Below are 23,903 nucleotides of genomic sequence, written 5' to 3'. Positions count from 1 at the left end.
TAAATCAGTCTGGTGATGGACCCTGTGAAGCTGTGTCAGAGCGTCCTCTGTGTTCTAATCAGTGGTGTAAAGTAACTAAGTACATTTACTCAAGAACTGTACTTAAATACAATGTTGAGGTATTTTTACTTTACTGGAGCATTTCAAATTGTCAGTACTTTTACTTCTACTCCACTACATCTCAGAGGCAAATATTGTACTTTTACTTTTACTACAATTATTTGAAAACTTTAGTTACTAGTTACTTTGTAGATTTTGATTATTATTACAAAACATACATTAACCACTTCAGCCCTACAGTATATACATTTCGGCCATTTGAAAATAGCCGATCTACAAGCTCACAATGCGTCGCATCACGAAGCATCGTGAGAATGTGTCAGAGGACCCTAGTATCTTGCGTGCCATTTTTCACTCTTTTGAAAAACATTTTAAATTTACGATCTACATCAATATGTTGTGAGCTTGTAGATCAGCTCTTTTCACAATGTGTAAATGTTTTTTTCACAATAGTAAAGAATTGCCTGATAAGTTTAGACATGAGGCATAAGGCCTTATGGGCAAGATAGAGCCCAGAGAGTGAGTATGTGTACGTGTGCATGTGTTTATATGTTTATGTGTGCACACACACACACACACACACACACACACACACACACAGGTAGAGTTGATTCCATGCAGTGGAAAATCACCATTATATGGTGGGTCTGTCTAGCTCTAGCAGATGATCATGCTAGAAAGACCGACCATATAATGGTGCTCTTTTTCAAGATATCCTATATTAGAATAGAATTGCTTATAGACCCCTTAACAGACGACGTCACACTGATAAGAACCAGTATGCGCGCGCAGGCCGGCACCAAATGAACCCCATTCTGTCAGGTCTCACTAGGACGCGCCTCACTAGCCAACACACAGGAGGAGGTTGAATGAACTGAAACCAGAGAAACCCAGAAACAATATGTTGGGATTTGATTGCATGAAACAATCACCTGTGCGTCCAGTCTCAATGTTGGTAAACAAATAATTGGTCTATTACACGGCTTGGTTGAATGATTGATTCTGATTGGTCAATCGCTGAATTCAGCGGTGTGTTATTTCTGAATAATGAGCTCAATAACAGACCTCTGTCTAATCAAAGACTCAGAGCACCTGCTCATACATATCAACCTGTGCTGATTGATTTTGTGCTCACACACGCACACGCACACATACACACGCACACGCACACGCGCACACACACACACACACACACACACACACACACACACACACACACACACACACACACACACACACACACACACACACACACACACACACACACACACTCACGGATCCTACCTCTCCTGCGTCTGTGTGTGTGTGTGTGTGTGTGCTGGGTAGAAGCTTGTAGACTCTGTAGGCGTGGCTGCCTCTCTTACAGCTCTGCTCTCTGAGCTCACAGACGTCCGGCAGAGAGTTCAGAGCACAGCGGAAGTTAGCCTTCCAGGTCTTTGGATCTGCTGGGTTTCTGTCAGGTCTGTACCGCCCTGAAACACACAGACAGACAGGCAGACAGACAGACAGACAGACAGACAGACAGACAGACAGGCAGGCAGACAGACAGACAGACAGACAGACAGACAGACAGACAGACAGACAGACAGACAGAGGGGTCAGATAGGTGAATCAACGCTGTGTGATCATGTATATGAATCTATGAATCAAGAATGTGTCAACAGTGAGTGAATGCAGGTTCCACTGCACCGTGCAGCAGTGACAACAATGTAGCCTAATCATGAACGGAATAAGAGGCTATAGAAAATGGAGCTAAAAAAACGTGAAGACAAAGAGAACGATGGACCAGGCAATCTCTAAACTGTCCAAATTAGGGGCATATTTAGTTTGGCTTCAGATTCATCCACCTGTTGCATCTTCAAATGAACCTGATGTGTGACGTTACAGCGATTAATCCACACTACGTTACATTAACCTTCATCTGGGTCAGGGAGCCACATTAACAGGTATAGGCTACAGTACTGTTACTGCCTGTCACTGTCCAAATGTCATTTGTACGTGTAGCCTACTTTAACTGTTGGCCGCTGTGCGTTTACAGTTAAGCTACTGCTCAGCCACTGATCCATGAGCTGCTCTTCTGTTTGTTTTGATAAAACGCTTCAGATACTATTTCAAGGTTGGGGGCTGAGAAAGGTAGAAGCACAAAGTCTAGAAAATAAAGACAGATGGTACATATAAACTTCCTTCTTTGGGCCAATTCAGGGCAGTGGTTTCTAACACTTTTTGGTCAAGATTGTAACTGCTTTATTTACATTTTTGGTTTATTCTGTTTTAGGGTTTTGAGTGTTTTCTGTCTTCCATGATTCTTGTGTTTTAATTATTTCTGTATATGAATGACTCTACCTGTTGAGTACTGTGTTCTGTATGTTACCTTGGCAGTGGTGTAAAGTAACCAAGTACATCTACTCAACTACTGTACTTAAGTAAAATTGTGAGGTATTTTTACTTTACTTGAGTATTTCCAATTTCCAATACTTTTACTTCTACTCCACTACATCTCAGAGGCAAATATTGTACTTTTACTCCACTACAATTATTTGAAACCTTTAGTTATAGTTATTTTTCAGATATACTGTAAATTATTACATTATAAAACATACATTCCATTTTAGCCCTATTTTATACCTATAGACTATTTGAAAATAGCAGATCTACAAGCTCACAACGCGTCGCATTGTGACGCGTTGTGAGCTTGTAGATCTGCTATTTTCAAACCTTTTAGTACTTTTACTTTGGGTACTTTAAGTACATTTTGATGGCAATACTTTTGCACTTTTAATCAAGTAAATGTTTAATTCTGGACTTTTACTTGTAACAGAGTATTTCTACATTGCAGTATTGATACTTTTACTTAAGTAAAACATTTGAGTACTTTTTCCACCACTGCCTCGGCTTCACTGAAAATAAGGGCCTGTCGTCTCTCAACTGTATTCTGAGTTGAAATAAAGGTTATGATGATGATTATCTGTATCTGTTTAGAATCTGCATTCTGATCTTATTTGACCTCAAAAGGAAGTGTTTTTCATTTTTCGTGTTTTTCCGTTTTTTCATTTTTCTACTTGTACATAATAGTATTTTGTATTTGTTGTTGATGACATGTATTTTGGTTTTATGTTTTATGCTATGTTGATGAATTGAATACATGGAAACAAGTCCCCGTGACTTTTTAGTGTTATCCTTTCAGCCTTAATGTCTGACTGTACCTCTTGCCTTGTTTAGTTTGTGTCTCATTCCTAAGTCAATAATATGATGACCGGCAGCGGTTCCGGTAGGAGACACAAAGAGTCTCCATTGTGTCTCCTACCGGAACCACTGCCTACTGGTCCGCTGGTCATCAAATTATTGTCTTAGGAATGAGACACAAACTAAACAATATCCATGAATTCAAGTCTCCATGACTAAACTATAGGAAAACAATATTTTTTTGGGTGAACTATCCCTTTAATCACACTGGCCTAACCCCGCCCCTCTTACCATGTGTTTTATCATTAAGTACTTATGACTCAGAATGTGGGCGTGGCTGAGTGACAGAGGTCACATGGTTTACAGTACAGCAACGCTTCCTTCTGTGAACTGCTGCTGTTTTTATACTATGAGGAAATCATCAGGGGTGGGAAGTAACTAAGTACATTTATTCAAGTATTGTACTTAAGTACACTTTTGAGATTTTTTTTTACTTTACTGGAGTATTTCCCATTTTCAATACTTTTAATTCTACTCCACTACATCTCAGAGGAAAATGTTGTACTTTTACTCCACTACAATTATTTGACAACTTTAGTTACTAGTTACTTTGAAGATATACATTCTATTTTTACATTATAAAACATACGTTAACCGCTTTAGCCCTATTTTATACCTAGGCAATTTGAAAATAGCCGATCTCACAACACGACGCGTTGTGAGCTTGTAGATCTGCTATTTCCAAACATTTCAGTATTTTTTACTTTTGGTGCATTTGGATATCAATACTTTTGTACTCTTACTCAAGTCAATTTTGAATTCTGCACTTTTACTTGCAACAGAGTTTCTATACTGCAGTATTATTGATGCTTTTACTTAAGTAAACTACTTGATTAGGAATTAACCAGCGTGATCCGGTCTAAAGCCCGCCCTTAACCTACTATATCCGGTTAATTTTACACATTTATTTCAGTCACCATTTCCGTATCCGCTCTGGAACCCAGACCGGATCTGCTGTTTGTTTGTTTTGTTTTGGGCTGAACTGAGCCCAGCCCAGCCCAGCCTATAGCAGCTCAGTGTGGGCGGGGACCACGTTGACAGACAGCTGAGCAAACCAATCAAAAAGCTCGTCAGACGTTCCTTCCTCTTCCTGTAGTTCAGATACAATCAAGACTTCATGTGGACCAACTAAACTAAACTAAAAGTAAACTAAACCAAACCAAACCACCATGTCTGTGGACTTCAACGCCGTCCTGCTCCAGATCTCCAACGAGCTGGACCTCCAGCAGCTGGACAGCATGAAGTTCCTGTGTAAAGATGTGATCAAGAAGAACCAGAGGGAGAAGATGGACTCTGGACACAAGCTGTTCCTCAGTCTGAGCGAGAAGGGAAAGTTAGACCCAGAAAACACTGTGTTTCTGAGGGACCTGCTGACCGGGGCCGGACGAGAAGACCTGGCTCTGAGACTGGACCAGTACGAGGGCAGGAGGACCCCCGACGACCCTCTGGACGAGAAGGAGAGAGGTATGTGTGTGTGGAACTGGAACACGTCGTTTTTTAGCCCTTGAGACATGACTGTCATGACGAAACTTCAACCTGGTCTTTGCACTGTCTCCATTTACGGTCCGTACATCTACAATAAACGTTCACATTTCAGATATAAAGTGCTGACCTCATGGCCACGGATGTTACGATTATGCACGGGCCCTCAGAGGTACCCGTATCTTCCGTATTGTTCAATAAAAACGCATTTTAATCCGATCGGCGGCCATTTGTCTCATAGAGTTATAATGTATCAGAGTGCAATACACCTCCCAGCCGATAGGGCTGCGTGGTTGAAAAGCATAATAGAAAATTCGAAGAAAATGGCCACCGATCGGATTCAAATGTTTTTTTATTGAACAACACGGAAGATACGGGTACTTTTGAGGATCCGTACATCATTTTAACATCCGTGGGCATGGGTTAAGTACTTTATATTTGAAATATGAACGTTTATGTAGATGTACGGACCGTAAATGGAGACAGTGCAAAGACCAGGTTGAAGTTCATCCATGACGCTTCGGGACGGACGAGCGTCGTGTGATCCATGGCTAAGTTTAAGGTATACACATTATCCTATAGCTCAATGCTTCTCAAAGTGGGTCCATTTGGATCCATTGTGTACCCTGTCAGAGTTATACACACTTGTAAAGGTCCATTTAGAACCATGAGCTGTTATAGTGGGGTCTCTCTCTACCGCTCTGCCACTAACAGTGTTATTCCCATTGACTGAAACGTCCACTAAACGTGTGAGGTCTAAACTTCAGTCGAAATAAAGACAACTATTTCTTTTCTCACCGAATCAAAGGCATTTTTATGACGTTGAAAGAATATTCTCTGCGGTGGCAAATATCCCAGAACACAAATGTTGGTGTAAAATACACCTTTTTGTCCAGAAAATGAAATATTGTCGATTAGATGGATGTTACTTTTAGTTACTCAAGTGCGCCACCTACAGATCTGGTCAATAGCATTTTTCCATTGACCAGATCTATAGGTGGCGCACTTTTATTTTTGTTTTCTGTCCAGTGTGTCTGTCTGTGTATTTTATTCAAGTTTGGGTTCTGAGCTGTTTGCCACCGTGGAGAATAGGTTTTCATCATCATAAACCTGTCTTTGTTTCAGTGAGAAGTGAAATAGTTTCCCACATTTTGACTGAAGTTTAGACCTTACACGTTAGTAGACGTTTCAGTCTATGTGAATAACACTGGTGCTGGCAGAGTGGACCAGAGAACTCACTGACTCTCTGGACCATGGAGCTATGATTAATATTACAACTTTTTCATGTTTTCTTTTCGTAAATGTAATGACCTACTTTGTCACACGAAGGTAGTAAATGTGATCTTGTAGATCGGCTATTGTGGCTACTTTTGAAAATGTTTTAAAGTGAATGTGAAAGTTGTTGAGTGTCTGTGGGGGGTTTCTGATGTTAATGTAGTTAGTAACTAACTACATTGGATCCAATGGAACCATTTCCTGAAAAGTAACAGTTTTGGACATAGGCCTACAGGGTATTAGTTCACATTCATGGAGCCAAATCCAGGCCAAAAATAAATAAATCCAAGTGAAAAAAATAAGAATTGAAACTCAAAGTCTTCAATTTTGATCTTAAACTTTGAAAAATACCAACTATGTTTTTGTTTTTTTTACAACAGGTAAAATATAGATAGATATATCTATTCAAGAAGATATCTATATCTACATCTATATTTGATTTAATTTGATTCATTTATTCGCACATAAACAGCACAAAGGTAACATAAAAAACACACACACACACACACACACACACACACACACACACACACACACACACACACACACACACACACACACACACACACACACACACACACACACACACACACACACACACACACACACACACACACACACACACACACTCCCCCAACTCCTACTGACAAACTGAGATCTCTTATCATCTGGACACACACACACACACACACACACACACACACACACACACACACACACACACACACACACACACACACACACACACACACACACACACACACACACACACACACACACACACAATTCAATTTCAATTCAAAGGGCTTTATTGGCATGAGAAAACATACGTTTACATTGCCAAAGCACAATACAACAATACAGCAATACAATCAAAACAAAAAATATGTACATTTGAAAGTCAGAATCTTCAATAGATCAATTTCTATGTACCAAGATCACTGGGTGCAGGTATAGTGCCGGAATATACACAATGATTAGTCTTTAGGGTGGTTGTGTTCCGTTTGATATCCTTTTCCTATCACAGCACACACACACACACACACACACACACACACACACACACACACACACACACACACACACTCACACTCACACTCACACACACTAAAGGACCACAATGAAAACACGTGTTTGGCTTTTTTTTGTGTTCTTCCCTTTTGCTAGTAGTCTGCAACTGTATGTTTTTATTTAGTTTAACATTAAGAGTATTTTATCAATAACTGTCAATTAAATTCAGGGTGGCTACGCAAGACTGAGCCACACCTAGACCTACTGTATCACTATTAGTACAATATCACCCCAATGCAAGTATTTGAGATGGAGATATGGTCAAAAATAGCAGATCTACAAGCTCATAGCGCGGCACCGAGCGCCACGCTATGAGCTTGTAGATTTGCAATTTTTGAAAAACCGTGAACATTTTTGCAAAGCTTTGAATATATATAATTAAAAAAAATAATAATAATTGCTTCTGGGGGATTCTACGAATGTCTTCTAAATCCTAACAGTTTTTTTGTTTTTAAATGCTATATATATCAGTGGTTCTCAAACTTTTTTATGTCAAGGACCACCCAAAATTATATTTGGCCACGGACCTCCCCATTCTGAAAATATTTTTTTCCAGAGACCCCCAGAAGCATCAATGTAAGTTAAAAATGTATATATATATATATATATATATATTCAAAGATTTGCACACATTTTCACGATTTCTTTTTTCTTTTTAAAGCATCTATTATTTTTGAATAGCCAAAGAAATCCAAAGTGACACAGATGCGTTCCTGGTCTCATACCTGTCACAATTATTACAATATCACCCCAATGCAATTATATGAGATAATCGCTATTATTTTCCATAGATGTCATAATTGTTTTCATGTTGAAAAATGTTCATAGATTTTCCAAAAGTTGTGGAAATAGCAGATCTACAAGCTCACAACGCATCACAATGTGACACGTTGTGATGCGTGTAGATCGACTACTTCCACTATTTATTTTTTTTAAGTGAAAAATTATTAAATACGTCATATGTAATTTCTTTTTATATTTAACAGCTTGTAAGGATCGGGCATTCGTGGAATGCACAGGTGTGTGACTGGCACCTGAGCATGGGTCTTGTAACTTTGTTGAGTTTGTGTTGATGCTCCAAGCAGCAACACTGACCCCATGGAAAGATGCCACCTTTGTGGCCAGTGAAGCTGGTGTTCCGTTATGCAGAGTGACAGCATTATGTGGTGTCAGCTCTGGTACCATTTACTAACTTAGGACCAAGTTCTGTGAGACTGGTGAAGTCAACAGGGAGGACAACAACCCAAGGCCCCTTGCTTAACTGAGGAACCATAGGGTTTCTTCCACAGATTTACAGGCAAGATTTGCACAACGGTACCAAAGCTCATTACAGTCATTTAGCAGACGCTTTTATCCAAAGCGACTTACAATAAGTGTATTCAACATAGGTAGGGAACGAAAACTACTAATCACCAGAAGTCTTTAGTGCATTTTCTGCAAAAACAAGCAACCAAAAGTATACCTAGCGCTAAGGTAAAAGTGCAATATATCAGCTACCTATTTCCTTAAACAGATGAGACAAAATGGCTAAATCAAATGAGCATGAGCTAAAACAAATAAGTGTATCGACTAAACAAGATCCAATAAACAATCCAATAATCCAATAAACAATACAGCAATAGAAAACAAGCGTTCGTACAACTAGTTAACAACTCAGATGTCAAAGTTGTTGGACCCATGCTCAGGTGCCAGTCACACACCTGCCTGTAAATCAAATAATGCTGTCACTCTGCATAACGGAACACCAGCTTCCACTTGCCCTATTGAACCATGGGTCTTATCCTGAAGGGACAAACGTGGCATCTTTCCATGGGGTCAGTGTTGCTGCTTGGAGCATCAACACAAACTCAACAAAGTTGCAGAACCCATGTTCAGGTGCCAGTCACTCACCTGTAACTGGCACACACCTCTCAGCAGCACTCAAAACAAGAGCGATTACCAACAGAAGCATATTGGGGTATTTTGGCGATGTTTTTGGAGGCCACACGTTTAGCTGTGTTGCTCATTCCACGATTGCACGATCCTTACAAGTTATACCTTAGTTAAATCTTTGCTTCTGGTGGATTCTACAAAAGGTCTTCTAAACAGTTTTTGTTGTGTAATATCAGTGTTGCTGTAATATCAGTGGTTCTCAAAACTTTTTCATGTCAAGGACCACCCAAAATTATATGTATGTGGCCGTGGACCCCCATCGCTAAATATGTTGTTCCAGGGACCCCCCAGAAGTTGCAACATGAATTAGAAAAAAATATATATATTCAAAGATTTGCGCAAATGTTCACGATTTTTCAAAAATAGCAGATCTACAAGCTCATAGCGCTGCACTTGTAGATCTGCTATTTTTGAATAGGCAAAGAAATCTAAAATGACACACAGACGCGTTCCCGGGTCTTAATTAATTAAATTGTTAAAATGTCCCTCTGTTCAATGTCCTCTAAGAATATGGGATCTAAACACATTGCCGTGCTTATAGTCCATGAGCCAGAGCCCCAAAATTGAGCAAAAATTATCGAAAGAGTGGGCAAAACCAAACCTATATTAAATTGTTCATAGGGTCAATACGAGTAAATAAATATATGATAACCTCTCCACAGGAGCAGCTTTTTCATGGTTATCACACATTTTGTTATTTTCCCCATACGTACATGACAGGTGAAAAAATGACAATTTAAAAAAGAGTTATCATAATGAAACTTCCTGAGTTGATTACTTACATGAAGACAATGATTTATCGTATTACAAGTTTTCTGAAATTGTATATTTAAATATGCAAATTAGGCATTTAGTCCATGAGCCAGAGCCCCAAAATTGAGCAGATATTGAATATTCCCTCGTTAAAAACCTTTGAATCCAACATCTTAACAAAATGAAATAAGTATGTTGACTCTGGCTTTGTCCAATGTTGATTCTGGAAAGTTATGCAAATTTGGGCATATTTTCCTATGCCTAATTTGCATATTTAAATATACAATTTCAGAAAACTTGTAATACGATAAATCATTGTCTTCATGTAAGTAATCAACTCAGGAAGTTTCATTATGATAACTCTTTTTTAAATTTTGTCATTTTTTCACCTGTCATGTACGTATGGGGAAAATAACAAAATGTGTGATAACCATGAAAAAGCTGCTCCTGTGGAAAGGTTATCATATATTTATTTACTCGTATTGACCCTATAAACAATTTAATATAGGTTTGGTTTTGCCCACTCTTTCGATAATTTTTGCTCAATTTTGGGGCTCTGGCTCATGGACTATTAGTGAGAGAAATGAGCAACCTGGTATGTGTCATATCTTGTTCCCTCTCCTCCTCCTCCTCCAGCCAGGCTGGGCGTGGCCACGGCGGTCGTCGCAGAGCGTCTGGGTAAGGTGTGGAGGAAGCTGGGCCGGCGGCTGGGCGTGGGCGAGGTGACGCTGGAGTCCATCGCCAAGAAGCATCCCACCGACCTGGAGGAGACGGTGCTGGAGCTGCTGAAGGAGTGGAGGAGGACGCAGGGGCCCCGGGCCCGGGCGGAGGTCCTGGTCCACGCCCTGAGGGCCTGCGACCAGAACCTCACCGCCGACAAAGTGGAGGAGAAGCTACGACTACTACTGGACTAGCCTAGCCCTGAAACATGACTGTCATACCATGACAGTCATGGTGCCGAGTCCCCCTGGTCTAAAGTTGTGTTCGATTTTTTCACATTGCCATCTCTCACATAAACATAAACGTTCAGATTTCAAATATAAAGTGCTTACCACCGAGCCACGGATGTTACAAGGCGATGCGGACCGCGATGAGTACCCGTATCTCCCGTATTGTTCAATAAAAAGCATTTTAATCCCATCGCCGGCCATTTTCTTTTTTCTTTTTTTTTTCTTTTGTAATGTATCAGAGTGCAATACACCTCCCAACCATTAGTGTCGCATGGTTGAAAGTATCGGAGACAATTTGGAGAAAATGGCCGGCGATGGGATTAAAATGCTTTTTATTGAACAATACGGGAGATACGGGTACTCATCGCGGTCCGCATCGCCTTGTAACATCCGTGGCTCGGTGGTAAGCACTTTATATTTGAAATCTGAAAGTTTATGTTTAGGTGAGAGATGGCAATGTGAAAAAATCGAACACAACTTTAGACCAGGAGGACTCGGCACCATGACGCTTGTATACAAGCGTCATGTGAACCATGGCTAGGACTAGCCCGACGACGGTCAGTGACCGACCAGGACGGGAAAACCTAAAAAAAAACACTATGAAGCCTGGTTTTTATACCCAAAATAGTGCAGACCTACAAGCTCAACAAAGCCGTGGTGGATGTTCTGACGCTTTGTGAGCTTGTAGGTCTGCACTATTTTGACCCATTCAATCCGGGAACGCATCTGTGTCATTTTTAAGATTACTTTGGCTATTCAAAAATAGCAGATCTACAAGCTCATAGCGGAGCTTGTAGATCTGCAATTTTTTTGGAGAAATCGTGAAAATGTGTGCAAATCTTTTTTTTTTTTTTTTTTTTTAAGTGAACATTTTGTGTCTCAAATCTTTGCTTCTTGGGGGGAAGGTGGGTCCTTGGAACAAAATATTTTGAGATGGGGGCGTCCGTGGCAAAATATATCATTTTGGGGGTCCTTGACATGAAAAAGCATACGTTTTCTTCCCCCCAAAAAAATTTAGGTTTCGTAGAATCCCCTAGAGGCAAAGATTTGAGTTAAAAATGTTCGCTTTAAAAAATAATTTATATATTCAAAGAATTGCACAAATATTCACGATTTTTCAAAACAATAGCAGATCTACAAGCTTGCCACGCTAGGAGCTTGTAGATCTGCTATTTTTGAGTAGCCAAAGACATCTAAAAATGACACAGATGTGTTCCCGGTCTTAATGGGTTAATAAATGAGGCAAAAGAAACACTTTGGAGGAGAATCCATGATTAAATGGTGTTGGGCTGCTTTGAGAGGCATCATGGACGCTGACCGGCGATTCATCATTCATGTTAATTAGCATCATTAAACGGGATATAAGATGTTTTGTCAGTTAAATTAAGTGTTGACCTACATGAACCCTAGCATCGTCCCCCATTCTGAGGCCAACGTTCAGTGAAAATAAATAGATCTACAACTACTGGACCAGCCCGACGGCGGTCAGTGACCGACCAGGACGGGGAAACCTAAAAAAAAAACACTATGAAGCCTGGTTTTTATACCCAAAATAGTGCAGACCTACAAGCTCAACAAAGCCGTGGGTGGATGTTTTGACGCTTCGTGAGCTTGTAGGTTTGCACTATTGACCCATTCAATCCGCGAACGCATCTGTGTCATTTTTAAGATTACTTTGGCTATTCAAAAATAGCAGATCTACAAGCTCATAGCGCGGGTGCCGCGCTATGAGCTTGTAGATCTGCTATTTTTTTTGAGGAATCGTGAAAATGTGTGCAAATCTTTGCTTCTGGGGGGGGGGGTCCCTGGAACACAAGGGGGTCCTTGACATGAAAAAGCAACATACGTTTTCTTCCCTGGGAGAAACACTGGGAGAAAACACTGGGAGAAAAGATACTGACCAGACATGGACCAAAGGGAAAGCTCTCCAAACTCTGATTGCTGCATTTAATTCAGCTGTTATATGAATCTGTGAAATGAATGTACGAGAAATGCCTTTTATTTGACAGGAAATGTGAAACAAATGTAAGAGCATTTGAAACTCTGGTATAAGAGAATGAGACCATGGAATGTAAGGCCTAATAATACATATCACACTGCAATGTTTACCACAAATAAATGAGGTCTGTACATTGTCTATAACATTGTTGGGATCTTCCTAAAGGCAGCTCTCCTAGTACAACAGTATTGGTATCAAAATGTACTTAAAGTGCCAAAAGTAAAATGACTAAAACGTTTGAAAATAGCAGATCTACAAGCTCACAACGCGTCGCATAGCTTGTAGATCTGCTATTTTCAAATAGCCTATGTATAAAATAAGGCTAAAGTGGTTAATGTATGTTTTATAATGTAATAATGTATATCTGCAAAGTAACTAGTAACTAAAGTTACTACATGTAGTGGAGTAAAAGACAGTACAATATTTGTCTCTGAGATGTAGTGGAGTAGAAGTAAAAGTACTGAGAATTGAAAATACTCCAGTAAAGTAAAGATTCCTCAAATTTGCACTTAAGTACAGTACTTGGAGTAAATGTACTTAGTTACTTTACACCACTGGCAGAGAGTCACCTTAAGACTCTTAATTTAATTTATACTTTGGTAGTACAACGGTGTGTCACTCTCTTAGAAAAAACTGCCTTTGAGCAAGTGACACAGTGTTGTGTGATGGAACCTTTCACTCCTACTGGACAGGACTTCACCTCATTCATTCACTCACTCACTCACTCACTCACTCAGACGCCGCAAGCTAAAAATGACGGTCCTATTTTGGATTTTTCGATTTTGTAACACACACTACGCATTGTTATTGTTATAAGAAAATGTACATTTTGACATCATATTCTTTTCACTGTACCTGTTTATTTTGTGTGTATGTCCAGTGGCATCAGTTCAGCAAAAGCTAAGGTATGGCAAGGTTAGGGTTGCCAACTCCCAGAGATTGAAATAAGGGACACCTACCCTGGGCGCGCGGCAAAAAAAATGGGGGTCAAACCCCCCAAAAAAACTGAAATGCATAGAAAACTATGCATTATACCTGTAACAATTGATGTTTGTTTTTGAAAAAAAATCTAGCAACCCATATATTTGAACGGAAATGTATATATATATATTTTTTGGTTTGACCATGAGGGGCCACCAAGACGCTGCGTTGGGGCTGCATGCGGCCCGCGGGCCACGGGTTGAGTAGCGCTGTGCTAGAGTGTTGGTCTGGGGACCCCCAGGGGTCCTTGGGGGGGTTCCAGGGGGTCCCCAGCGAAATGTGTTCATACAGCGTCACAATAATTTTAACCACTTTAACATTTTATACTTTGTCTATTCAAAAATGGCAGATCTACAAGCTCATAGGCACCGAGTACCGCGCTATGAGCTTGTATATCTGCTATTTTTGAAAAATCTTGAAAATGTGTGCAAATCTTTGAATATAATACTTTTTTTTAAAGACATTTGTAACTCAAATCTTTGCTTCTGGGGGGTCCCTGGAACAAACTATTTTGACATTATATATTTGAAAACCAATACCAAAATAGCCGTTATACACGGTAAATACGTGGTAAAACCGCCGTTATATATTGGTCCACGGCCAAATACAAAGTGTGAGAACCACTAATGCATATCAAACTAGAAATGTAAAAGGTTGAGTATCACTGGACTGGAGTGACCTCTAGTGGTTGGATGCTGTATGTTCAAGTGAATTAAAACACTGCCAAAGTGTGAGGCCTCACTGTTACTGATGTTATAATTAAGCTGCTAATGATAGTAAATATTTGATTTAATTCAAATTATGTTGATTTCAGCAAGACTTCAATGTATATTTAGGATTAAGAAATCTGAACTATTGCCCTGCTGCATGAGAGGCACACATTCCTGAGTTGATTTGAAAGATATTGTTATTGATGAACCTTTTCAGTCCCTATCAGACCGGTTGTCTGAGGTCACAGTTTACACATTGATAGATTTTCCTGAAATATGTATCAGTATGTAGAAAGTAAATAAAATGGCACTTATTTATATTTATATCAAATATCATTTCAAAGCTGTCTAAACTACGTTTTTTAATAGTTTCCAGTGGAAGGTTTTCACACAGACGTACTGCTTAGGCCTGTTACAATTATTACATTATCGTCTAATCACAATTAGTGTTGCATAATCGTCATAATTGTTTCCATGTTGAAAAATGTTCACACATTTTTTAATATTTAAAAAAGCAGAAATAGCTGATCTACAAGCTTACGACGCGTTGTAAGCTTATTAAATATGTCAATAATGTATTTGTATATTTCAGTTATTTGTCATATCTGCCCTGTGAAATGTTTCATATGTTCCAATAATGTTCAACTCGAAACACAATGAAATCATTATGAATGAATTATTTTTTTATTTCCGTGTCATGCCACCATTTTGGCCCATCCCATATGGGATTATATGACACCTTACACAGAAAGAAAACAAGACATTAACAGTCCATTAACAGTCCTTCCTGTTCATACTACGTCCTTCCTTATAACATACCAAATAAATAAAACATGCGTACAGTAATTATATGAACAAAATAAGAACAAAAAAGACAATGCCATTTTACATGTAAATGGACCTCCTCCTCATTGACCAGGCCTTGTCAAGAAATGAAGCAAATGAAAAAATGTCATGTTGAAATAGACGTTTCAGTTTATCTGAATCATCCAACCACACAAATTCATACTTAAGATCTATAAGATATTAAAAAGTCTCTGCCTGATTGAGTTGTAGAATGGACAATACAAAACAAAATGCATTTCATTTTCAATTTCACTAAGATCACACAAACCACATAATCTATCCTCCTCAGCCGTGCCTACATATCTACCCGTCTCAATATGAAGACCAAGTATGCCAGCCCTGATTTGAGCACATAGGCTTCGTTTCTTTTTTGACAAATGATACATAATCTTCTGGACAATATATATGCTTTATCTCACAATAAGTGCGGAGCTTTGGTTTACACCATATATCCAGAGCCCATCTGTCCTTTACTTGTTGAAAAATATTGTCTTGTATTACCATACTCTCTACTATTTCTTTATTATACCCTGCTCTCAAAAGAATGTCATACATGTCCGTAGCCCATGAGCCCTTGATCAAAATGTCCCACTCGAAGACCTTTCTTACAATTCTATTGGTGTTCAGCCCCAGTATTCTATTCCACAAACGTACCATGTGCTCACTCCACCGTACCTCATTGGGTTCCCACCCCATATCTCCCATGATGGCCAGGGTTGGCGTAAATGTATGTACTCCCAAGAAGTACCGCATTGCTCTATTGTGGACAGCCTCACTTTTAGGATATTGTTTAAATCCCCACACTCCTGCTACGTAATCCAACACTGGACACACACAAGCCTGGTATAGTTTGGAGTAGGTAGAGAAACCCATGTCCCTCGGGGTCTTTGTTTTAGCTATGACTCCTCCTAGTGCTCTATTTGCTGATTCTGTCAATAAAGTGGTTCCTTTTATAAAATGCATATTATGCTCATCCTAATAAAAAACCAGATATTTATAGAACTTTGTATAATTCAACTTTGAGAATTGAAAGTCACTTGGCACATGGCAGGGTTTTTAAAATGCATTATTTCAGTTTTCTTTTCATTTATCAAAAGTCTCAATTTTTTTTACACCAGTTACTTGCACATGTTAGCATTCTTTGTAAGTCAAATTAATTGCAATTATTTGAGAGACAATTAATGGTCATCTTAATGTGTAATGGAGACAGCCCTACTACTGCTTCATAAAACATCATTCCATTAAATAATCAGACAGAAGAATCTTGTTTTATGCTTTTTCATAAGTTCATCAGCTTTATTGTTCATACAACACTACAGTGATGATGAAGACTTCCTTCATCTTCATCAGGTCGTTCTGATGGATGAAGTTCTGATGGATGGATGCTTGATGGATGAGGGTCAGAAGTTCGCTCCTGTTCCTGGAACACAAAGCATCAGTGGTGTAAAGTAACTTAAGTACAATGATTCCAATGTTCAATACTTTTACTTCTACTCCATTACAACTCGGAGGCAAATATTGTACTTTTACTCCACTACAATGATTTGAAAACTTTAGTTACTTTGTAGATTTTGATTATTATTACAAAACATACATTAACCACTTCAGCCCTATATACATTTCAGCCATTTGAAAACAGCAGATCTTCAAGCTCACAACTGTTGTGAGCTTGTAGATCTGATATTTTCAAAATATTTGTATACATTTTATACATTTGAAAACGTGTGAAAACTTTGCATAATGAGTACTTTTATTTTTGATACTTTAAGTACATTTTGATTCCAACACTTTTGAACTTTTACTCAAGTACATTTTTAATTCTGGACTTTTATTTGTAAGGGCGCGCTCCCACCGCACTTTCATTTGACCTCTGGGGCGGAATCTGCCAAAATGCTTTGTCAACGTAAATGCGTGGATTCATGGTCTTGCCAAGAAGATCTATATAGCCTACATATAGATCTATATACAGTCTGTATATAGATCTATATAGCCTACATATAGATCTATATACAGTCTGTATATAGATCTATATAGCCTACATATAGATCTATATACAGTCTGTATATAGATCTATATAGCCTACATATAGATCTATATACAGTCTGTATATAGATATATATAGCCTACGTATAGATCTATATACAGTCTGTATATAGATCTATATAGCCTACGTATAGATCTATATACAGTCTGTATATAGATCTATATAGCCTACGTATAGATCTATATACAGTCTGTATATAGATATATATAGCCTACGTATAGATCTATATACAGTCTGTATATATATCTATATAGCCTACATATAGATCTATATACAGTCTGTATATAGATCTATATAGCCTACATATAGATCTATATACAGTCTGTATATAGATCTATATAGCCTACGTATAGATCTATATACAGTCTGTATATAGATCTATATAGCCTACGTATAGATCTATATACAGTCTGTATATAGATCTATATAGCCTACGTATAGATCTATATACAGTCTGTATATATCTTGGTCTTGCCATGAATCCACGCATTTACATTGACAAAGCATTTTGGCAGATTCCGCCCCAGAGGTCAAATAAAAGTGCGGTGGGGCCGCGCCCTAACCATAGAGGTATAATAACCTAACCATAGAGGTATAATAACCTAACCATAGAGGTATAATAACCTAACCATAGAGGTATAATAACCTAACCATAGAGGTATAATAACCTAACCATAGAGGTATAATAACCTAACCATAGAGGTATAATAACCTAACCATAGAGGTATAATAACCTAACCATAGAGGTATAATAACCTAACCATAGAGGTATAATAACCTAACCATAGAGGTATAATAACCTAACCATAGAGGTATAATATAACCAGCTATTCATTTCTATTAAAGTGCTCAGTGGCGTTTTGAAGCTCCCGGAAGCCTGCCGGAAGTAGAATTATTGAGACGTTTTTTGTCAACCCATTGGAGCGACCTGTATCGCAATACCTTTGTATTGCTTCCGCCCTCGGTCGCGTGCGTCACAGAAGGGGGCGTTAAGTAGGCCTCTGATTGGCCCTACCGAACGTCCCCTACTGTGACGCACGTGACTGAGGGCGGAAGCTGGTGCGCGCCCGAGATACAGACGCCTCAGAGCCGGAGGAGGCGTCTACCTTTATATGTCTATGGTTTTTGAGACGTTTCGAGCAGCCATAGAGCTAGTTATGAGCATGCCAGCGCACTAGTGTCCCTTTTGCGTCCTACGTCACAACCTACCTCCATGAACCAGCCCGTGTTTATATTTATATTTATTAAATACACTCGAGATGCATTTTCATATGTAAATGCATATGTATTTATGTATAATATCTTTACATATTTATATTATATATATTTATATATATATATAAATATCTCAGTATTTTTTGCTCGCGCATGTATTTCGCCCCGCCTGCAGTTCCATCTTTGGCCACTGGGGTGGCAGCTTCAATGTTTCTCAGCAACTCTGGGGGCCTGGCCCTGACAGAATATTCCTACATTGCAGTATCGATACTTTTACTTAAGTGAAATATTTGAGTACTTTTTCCACCACTTATATACATTCTGTATAGAGCCTGTAGTAGTATCTATAGATCAGAGCTACTCACAGCACTTGTAGAGTCTGTTGAGTCTGTATATAGATCTATATACAGTCTGTATATAGATCTATATACAGTCTGTATAGTATCTATAGATCAGAGCTACTCACAGCACTTGTAGAGTCTGTTGAGTCTGTCGATGTCGGCCTTGCTCATCTGGCTGGCCTGTCCCAGCACAGCGTTGCTGTTGGGCGTGGGCACCATGGTGGCGCGGTTGTTCTTAGAGAAGGCATACCTGGGGGATAACAATGGTACAACAGCGCCACACGGTGGACAACGAGTGTCATTGGGATTCACAACAGCGCCACACGGTGGACAATGAGTGTGGTCGACGGTCATTCACATTCTGTAGTTTGTGTTGGGGAAACCTTCATGGTTGGGCCTGGAGCAGCCAGTTCATTCTTTGGGCTATTCAAAAATAGCAGATCTACAAGCTCATAGCGCGGCACCGAGTGCCGCGCTATGAGCTTGTAGATCTGCTGTTTCTGAAAAATCGTGAAAAAATTTAAATCTTTGAATATGTATATTTTTAAAGCGAACGTTTTTGACTCAAATCTTTGCTTTTGGGGGACCCTGGAACAATATTTTGAGATGGGGGTTCGCGGCCAAATACAAATTTTGGGGGTCCTTAATTGGCATGAAAAAGTTTGAGAACCACTGATATTATAGCAACATAAGCTCTAAAAAAAAACTGTTAGGATTTAGAAGACATTTGTAGAATCCCCCAGAAGCAAAGATTTTATTTAAAAATCTTTGCTTTAATCATAATATATTCAAAGATTTGCACAAATGTTCACGTATTATATAGAAATGGCCAATCGACAAGCTCTCAATGCATCGCAATGTGATGAACTTTTGGTAGGCTAATCAATTTATGTATTTTTTAAATTGATATCATATCAATTTAAAATGTATATATGTTTTTTCAATCGAAAGGTGTTGGATCTCCTGAGATGGGTGATGGTTCGACCTTGTGTCTGCTTTGTTTGTTAGAGGACAGAAATGCCAGTGATTTTTCCCAAACCTGTCTATCTAAGATTGAAGTGATTAAACAGTGAATGGTGCAGACCTCTGCTAGTGTAGAGTATACAGTAAGGTTTAAGGGTTTAAGGGTTTAAAGTTTAAACAGTGAACGGTCCAGACCTCTCCTAGACTAGTATAGAGTATATAGTAAGGTTTAAATGACAGATGTTTACAGGTATAAACACAGACCTTCTCGTACTGCATGACAGAGTTGTAATAAGTAAGGTTTAACAGTTTAAATAGTTTAATAACTAAGGTATAAACACAGACCTGAGTTGTAATAAGTAAGTTTAACAGTTTAAATAGTGTAATAACTAAGGTTTAACAGTTTAAATAGTGTAATAACTAAGGTTTAACAGTTTAAATAGTGTAATAACTAAGGTATAAACACAGACCTGAGTTGTAATAAGTAAGTTTAACAGTTTAAATAGTGTAATAAGTACGTTTTAACAGTTTAAATAGTGTAATAACTAAGGTTTAACAGGTTAAATAGTGTAATAACTAAGGTTTAACAGGTTAAATAGTGTAATAACTAAGGTATTAACACAGACCTCTCATACTGCATGACAGAGTTGTAATAACTAAGGTTTAACAGGTTAAATAGTGTAATAACTAAGGTTTAACAGGTTAAATAGTGTAATAAGTAAGGTATGAACACAGACCTCTCGTACTGCATCACAGAGTTGTAGTCATAGCTGGTGCCCTGGTTCAGAGTGGCGATCTTGTTGAAGTTGTATTTCATGTCTGCGAAAAAAAAGTATCACTGAGATAAAGCATAGAATGAATAGATCAGGGGTTCTCAAAGTGGGTGTCGTGGCCTATAGGTGCTGTGACGCAGGTCCAGGGGGCGCTGCAGAACACTTTGATCATATTTGACTTTGTAAAAAAAAAATCTGTCCTATAATGATAACGGACATTCTCTCAAGTTTTCCTCGTGACTTAGGCTGTATCTTAGGGGGAAAGATTTACATATTTACGTAGCGTAATATGACCGGTGCTATAAAGTAAGAATGTAATTCAGGGGTGCCGTGGGTGAAAAGGTTATTTACAGGGAGGGGTGCCCTGAGCCAAACATGTCTGAGAACCACTGGAATAGATAACCTAATGAGAAACATGATGTGTTGTTGTTGTTGTCAGCAGTTACACCCTGCGTAAAGCTCCAGCTCAGGCTTTTGTGAGCCCCCCAGACAGTTTTTAAGTTGCTCGATTCAGTATTTAGACATTTGATATTCATTTTATCAGACACGCCCCCTTCCTATACAAACCCATTTAACTTCAAACTCCATTTTTAACATGTTAGATTCATCAAAAACACCCGTCCTTGGTTCTGGTGACTCACCCTGCCCTCCTAATACGCGAGGGGGCCGTGTTTTTTCGACAACCTTTTTCATTTATTTGTAATATTTTTTTGGGAAAACGAAAAAAATGTAATACAATAAAAAAATTTAAATAAAATAAATGAAAAGAATAATCGAGTCTGATAACATGATTATCAAATATCTAAATACTAAATCAAGCAACTTAAAAACGGTCTGGGAGGCTCACAAAAGCCTGAGTAGACGATAAAATGACCCAAAGTTTTTCTGAAAGTGAAATATCCCTTTAAAGTTATTCTAGGTAGCTTTTTCAAAGTTAAATTGTATAACTTTTGTGAGTGGCAAATGTTTCACAACACCCACTCCATGAATTTCACCCCCGAAAGCCTTTTATAAACATATTTTCTATTAAAAGTGGACAGGGGCGTCTTTCCCGCGAAAATGACGTCATCCGGCCGGAAAACGGAAATGCACCGGTTTTCCTGTTTGGCCCGGAACTACCTCGCTAGTAACAAAAAGGAATTGCACGCTGTTTTTATGGCTTAATAGGATTTGAAGATGGAAAAACAACGGCAAAAGAAAACACAGCTCACAGTAACGGTTTAAATACAGTACTTGAGTAAATGTACTTAGTTACTTTACACCACACTGGTTCCTACCATCGATGATGTTCTCCCAGTACACTCTGATGTGACCGTCTCTGTCGTTGCGTGTCTGCTCGTGGTTGAAGCCCAGAGCGTGGAGCAGCTCGTGCTGCACGGTGCTGTGGTACAGACAGCCCTGACGACTCAGAGACACCGTCTGACCGTTGCCCTGACGGCCAACGTAGGAGTAGCAACTGTAAACAGACAAACACGTTACCGTGACGACCCACGTAGGAGTAGCAACTGTAAACAGACAAACATGTTACCGTGACGACCCACGTAGGAGTAGCAACTGTAAACAGACAAACATGTTACCGTGACGACCCACGTAGGAGTAGCAACTGGTAAAGTAAACAAAAAAAGTATAATCTGAAACCCAATTTTATACAATATAGAGGGGGTCCCTGCTTCATCTCTCTCTCAGCTAGGGGGTCCTTTGCCTGAAAACGTTGAAGACCCCTGCCTTAGACGTTCATGCATATCTTTCACACTTGTTCTATAAGAACAACCCAGAACCAGTCTGGCAGCCTGATTTTGTGCAACTTGTATAATTTTTGAACATTAAATGCAGATGACCATACAGTACTACTGAGCAGTAATCTAAATGACATAAAACCAGTGAGCACACAACTACACTTTGTAGTTATTGCCACAGCTCTGGTATATGTCTGTCTCAATAGAGTACAGAAGTCCTGACGTCACTCGTTCATCCCCTGGGTCGTAAGAAAGAAGAATTGTGGTCCAAAAATAAACAAACTGTCTCAGCGATATTGTCAGGGAGGAGCCTCTGTATCGTTTGATTGTCAGTCATTCATATTTGATACAGTCTGTTTCTGGTGAAAATGTAACTAATTCAGCGGAATTAACATTAGCGTTTTCTCACCGTCAGTTGATGCTTCATATCCATAAGAGTCAAACCGCCGGGGTCATTAGTTTATTTTTGGAACACAGTTCTTATTTGACGCGATATTAAACACGTCTATGGAGATTCAGAATGGGGGGAAAAAAATGCGACCCAGGTAGGATGAGTACATTACGTCAGATTTCGTTGCTCTATGAATCAGCACTCTCACTTTATCGAGAGTCCATTTATCCTGGGGTTACTGTCATTCCTGGAGACTGAATGAAAACTGAAAACCCCAGATCTTGTGTGAAGAGTTCTCATGTCTCTCTATTCTTAAACAGTGTCAAAGTGTGTGTGAAGAGCAACATCTGGAGCCCAAGCCCAAACCAAAGGAGCACATGCAGGGCCGAGCCCAGAAGCAACAGGTGGTGGTGTGTCCTACCCGCTCTTGGACTCGATGCTGATCCACTCGTTGTCTCCGTTTCCGTAAGGTCTGAAGCGGATGCAGGACACAGAGGAGAAGGACTCCAGACCGCGCTCGATGATGGCCTTCTCCCTGGAGGCTGATGACCAAAAGAACACAATGCATGGTTTACACTGACGCTCACTTCAACATGTAACACTCTGCACATCAATGGAGAGCTTCACTAAACCACAGCCTGCTCAGAGACAGCTGTAGAGGGAATGGAAAACATAGCGATCACAAATAACACGGTAGGATGTTTTTGACCCGAGCAGTGAACACAAAAACAACCGAGTCCATTTTCTGTTGGTTCACGTCTCGGTCCGCTTGAAGAGGACTCAGTTCGGTTAGTTTAAAACGGGACGTATGTGAGAAGGCTCTTATTTTATACCCAGAGAAGTTAGGTATCGGTTTTTCATATCTCTGCTGTCTGGCAGAAACCTGCTAACTCCAAAATGTACATTTTTCAGGAAATGACAAAAAACAAAACAAAAAGTGGAGTTATGAGGTTTTGTTCATCATTGATAAGAACAGCTGAATGGACCTCCAAGCTCACAATGAGGTTGGAGGTCAAAAGGGGGTGGAGCCTGGAGTCAGCAAAACCAGCTAACTCCACCCCCCTTTGGTGGACTTAGCTGGTTTAGCAGAAAGTTTGAGGATCCAATGGAGTTAGCTGGTGTAGTATGTAGTAATAGA

The 23,903-nt window shown here is 39.3% G+C and overlaps 2 protein-coding genes across 2 annotated transcripts in view; one reads left to right on the top strand and one right to left on the bottom strand.

Moving 5' to 3' along the window:
- The first annotated feature begins 4,416 nt into the window (after nucleotides 1-4,416).
- fadd (Fas (tnfrsf6)-associated via death domain) lies at nucleotides 4,417-11,012 on the top strand. Its single transcript, XM_080436568.1, has 2 exons — nucleotides 4,417-4,767; nucleotides 10,453-11,012. Exons 1-2 carry the CDS (start codon nucleotides 4,473-4,475, stop codon nucleotides 10,728-10,730), a joined length of 573 nt encoding a protein of 190 aa, XP_080292694.1. The 5' UTR covers nucleotides 4,417-4,472; the 3' UTR covers nucleotides 10,731-11,012.
- An 8,007-nt stretch (nucleotides 11,013-19,019) lies between these two features.
- The window catches only part of LOC308077847 (high choriolytic enzyme 1-like), a gene marked incomplete at both ends in the record, with an annotated part of 9,406 nt that continues 4,522 nt past the window's right edge, over nucleotides 19,020-23,903 (bottom strand). Inside the window, 4 exons of the mRNA XM_080418816.1 lie at nucleotides 19,020-19,152; nucleotides 20,603-20,684; nucleotides 21,916-22,094; nucleotides 23,187-23,307. Coding sequence (XP_080274942.1) covers nucleotides 19,020-19,152; nucleotides 20,603-20,684; nucleotides 21,916-22,094; nucleotides 23,187-23,307 — 515 coding nt within the window. The remainder of the gene's footprint in view (nucleotides 19,153-20,602; nucleotides 20,685-21,915; nucleotides 22,095-23,186; nucleotides 23,308-23,903) is intronic.

This window comes from Gymnoscopelus braueri (genome assembly GCF_963280865.1).
Source record: "Gymnoscopelus braueri genome assembly, chromosome: 1".
NCBI lineage: Eukaryota > Metazoa > Chordata > Actinopteri > Myctophiformes > Myctophidae > Gymnoscopelus > Gymnoscopelus braueri.
Note: the sequence above shows the minus strand (reverse complement) of the source record. Positions and strands in the feature narration are given on the sequence as shown.

Coding starts and splice junctions, on each gene's coding strand:
- fadd (XM_080436568.1), top strand. CDS start 4,473: ATGTCTGTGGACTTCAACGCCGTCCTGCTCCAGATCTCCAACGAGCTG. Junction 4,768..10,452: donor TCTGGACGAGAAGGAGAGAG/GTATGTGTGTGT, acceptor CTCCTCCTCCAG/CCAGGCTGGGCGTGGCCACG.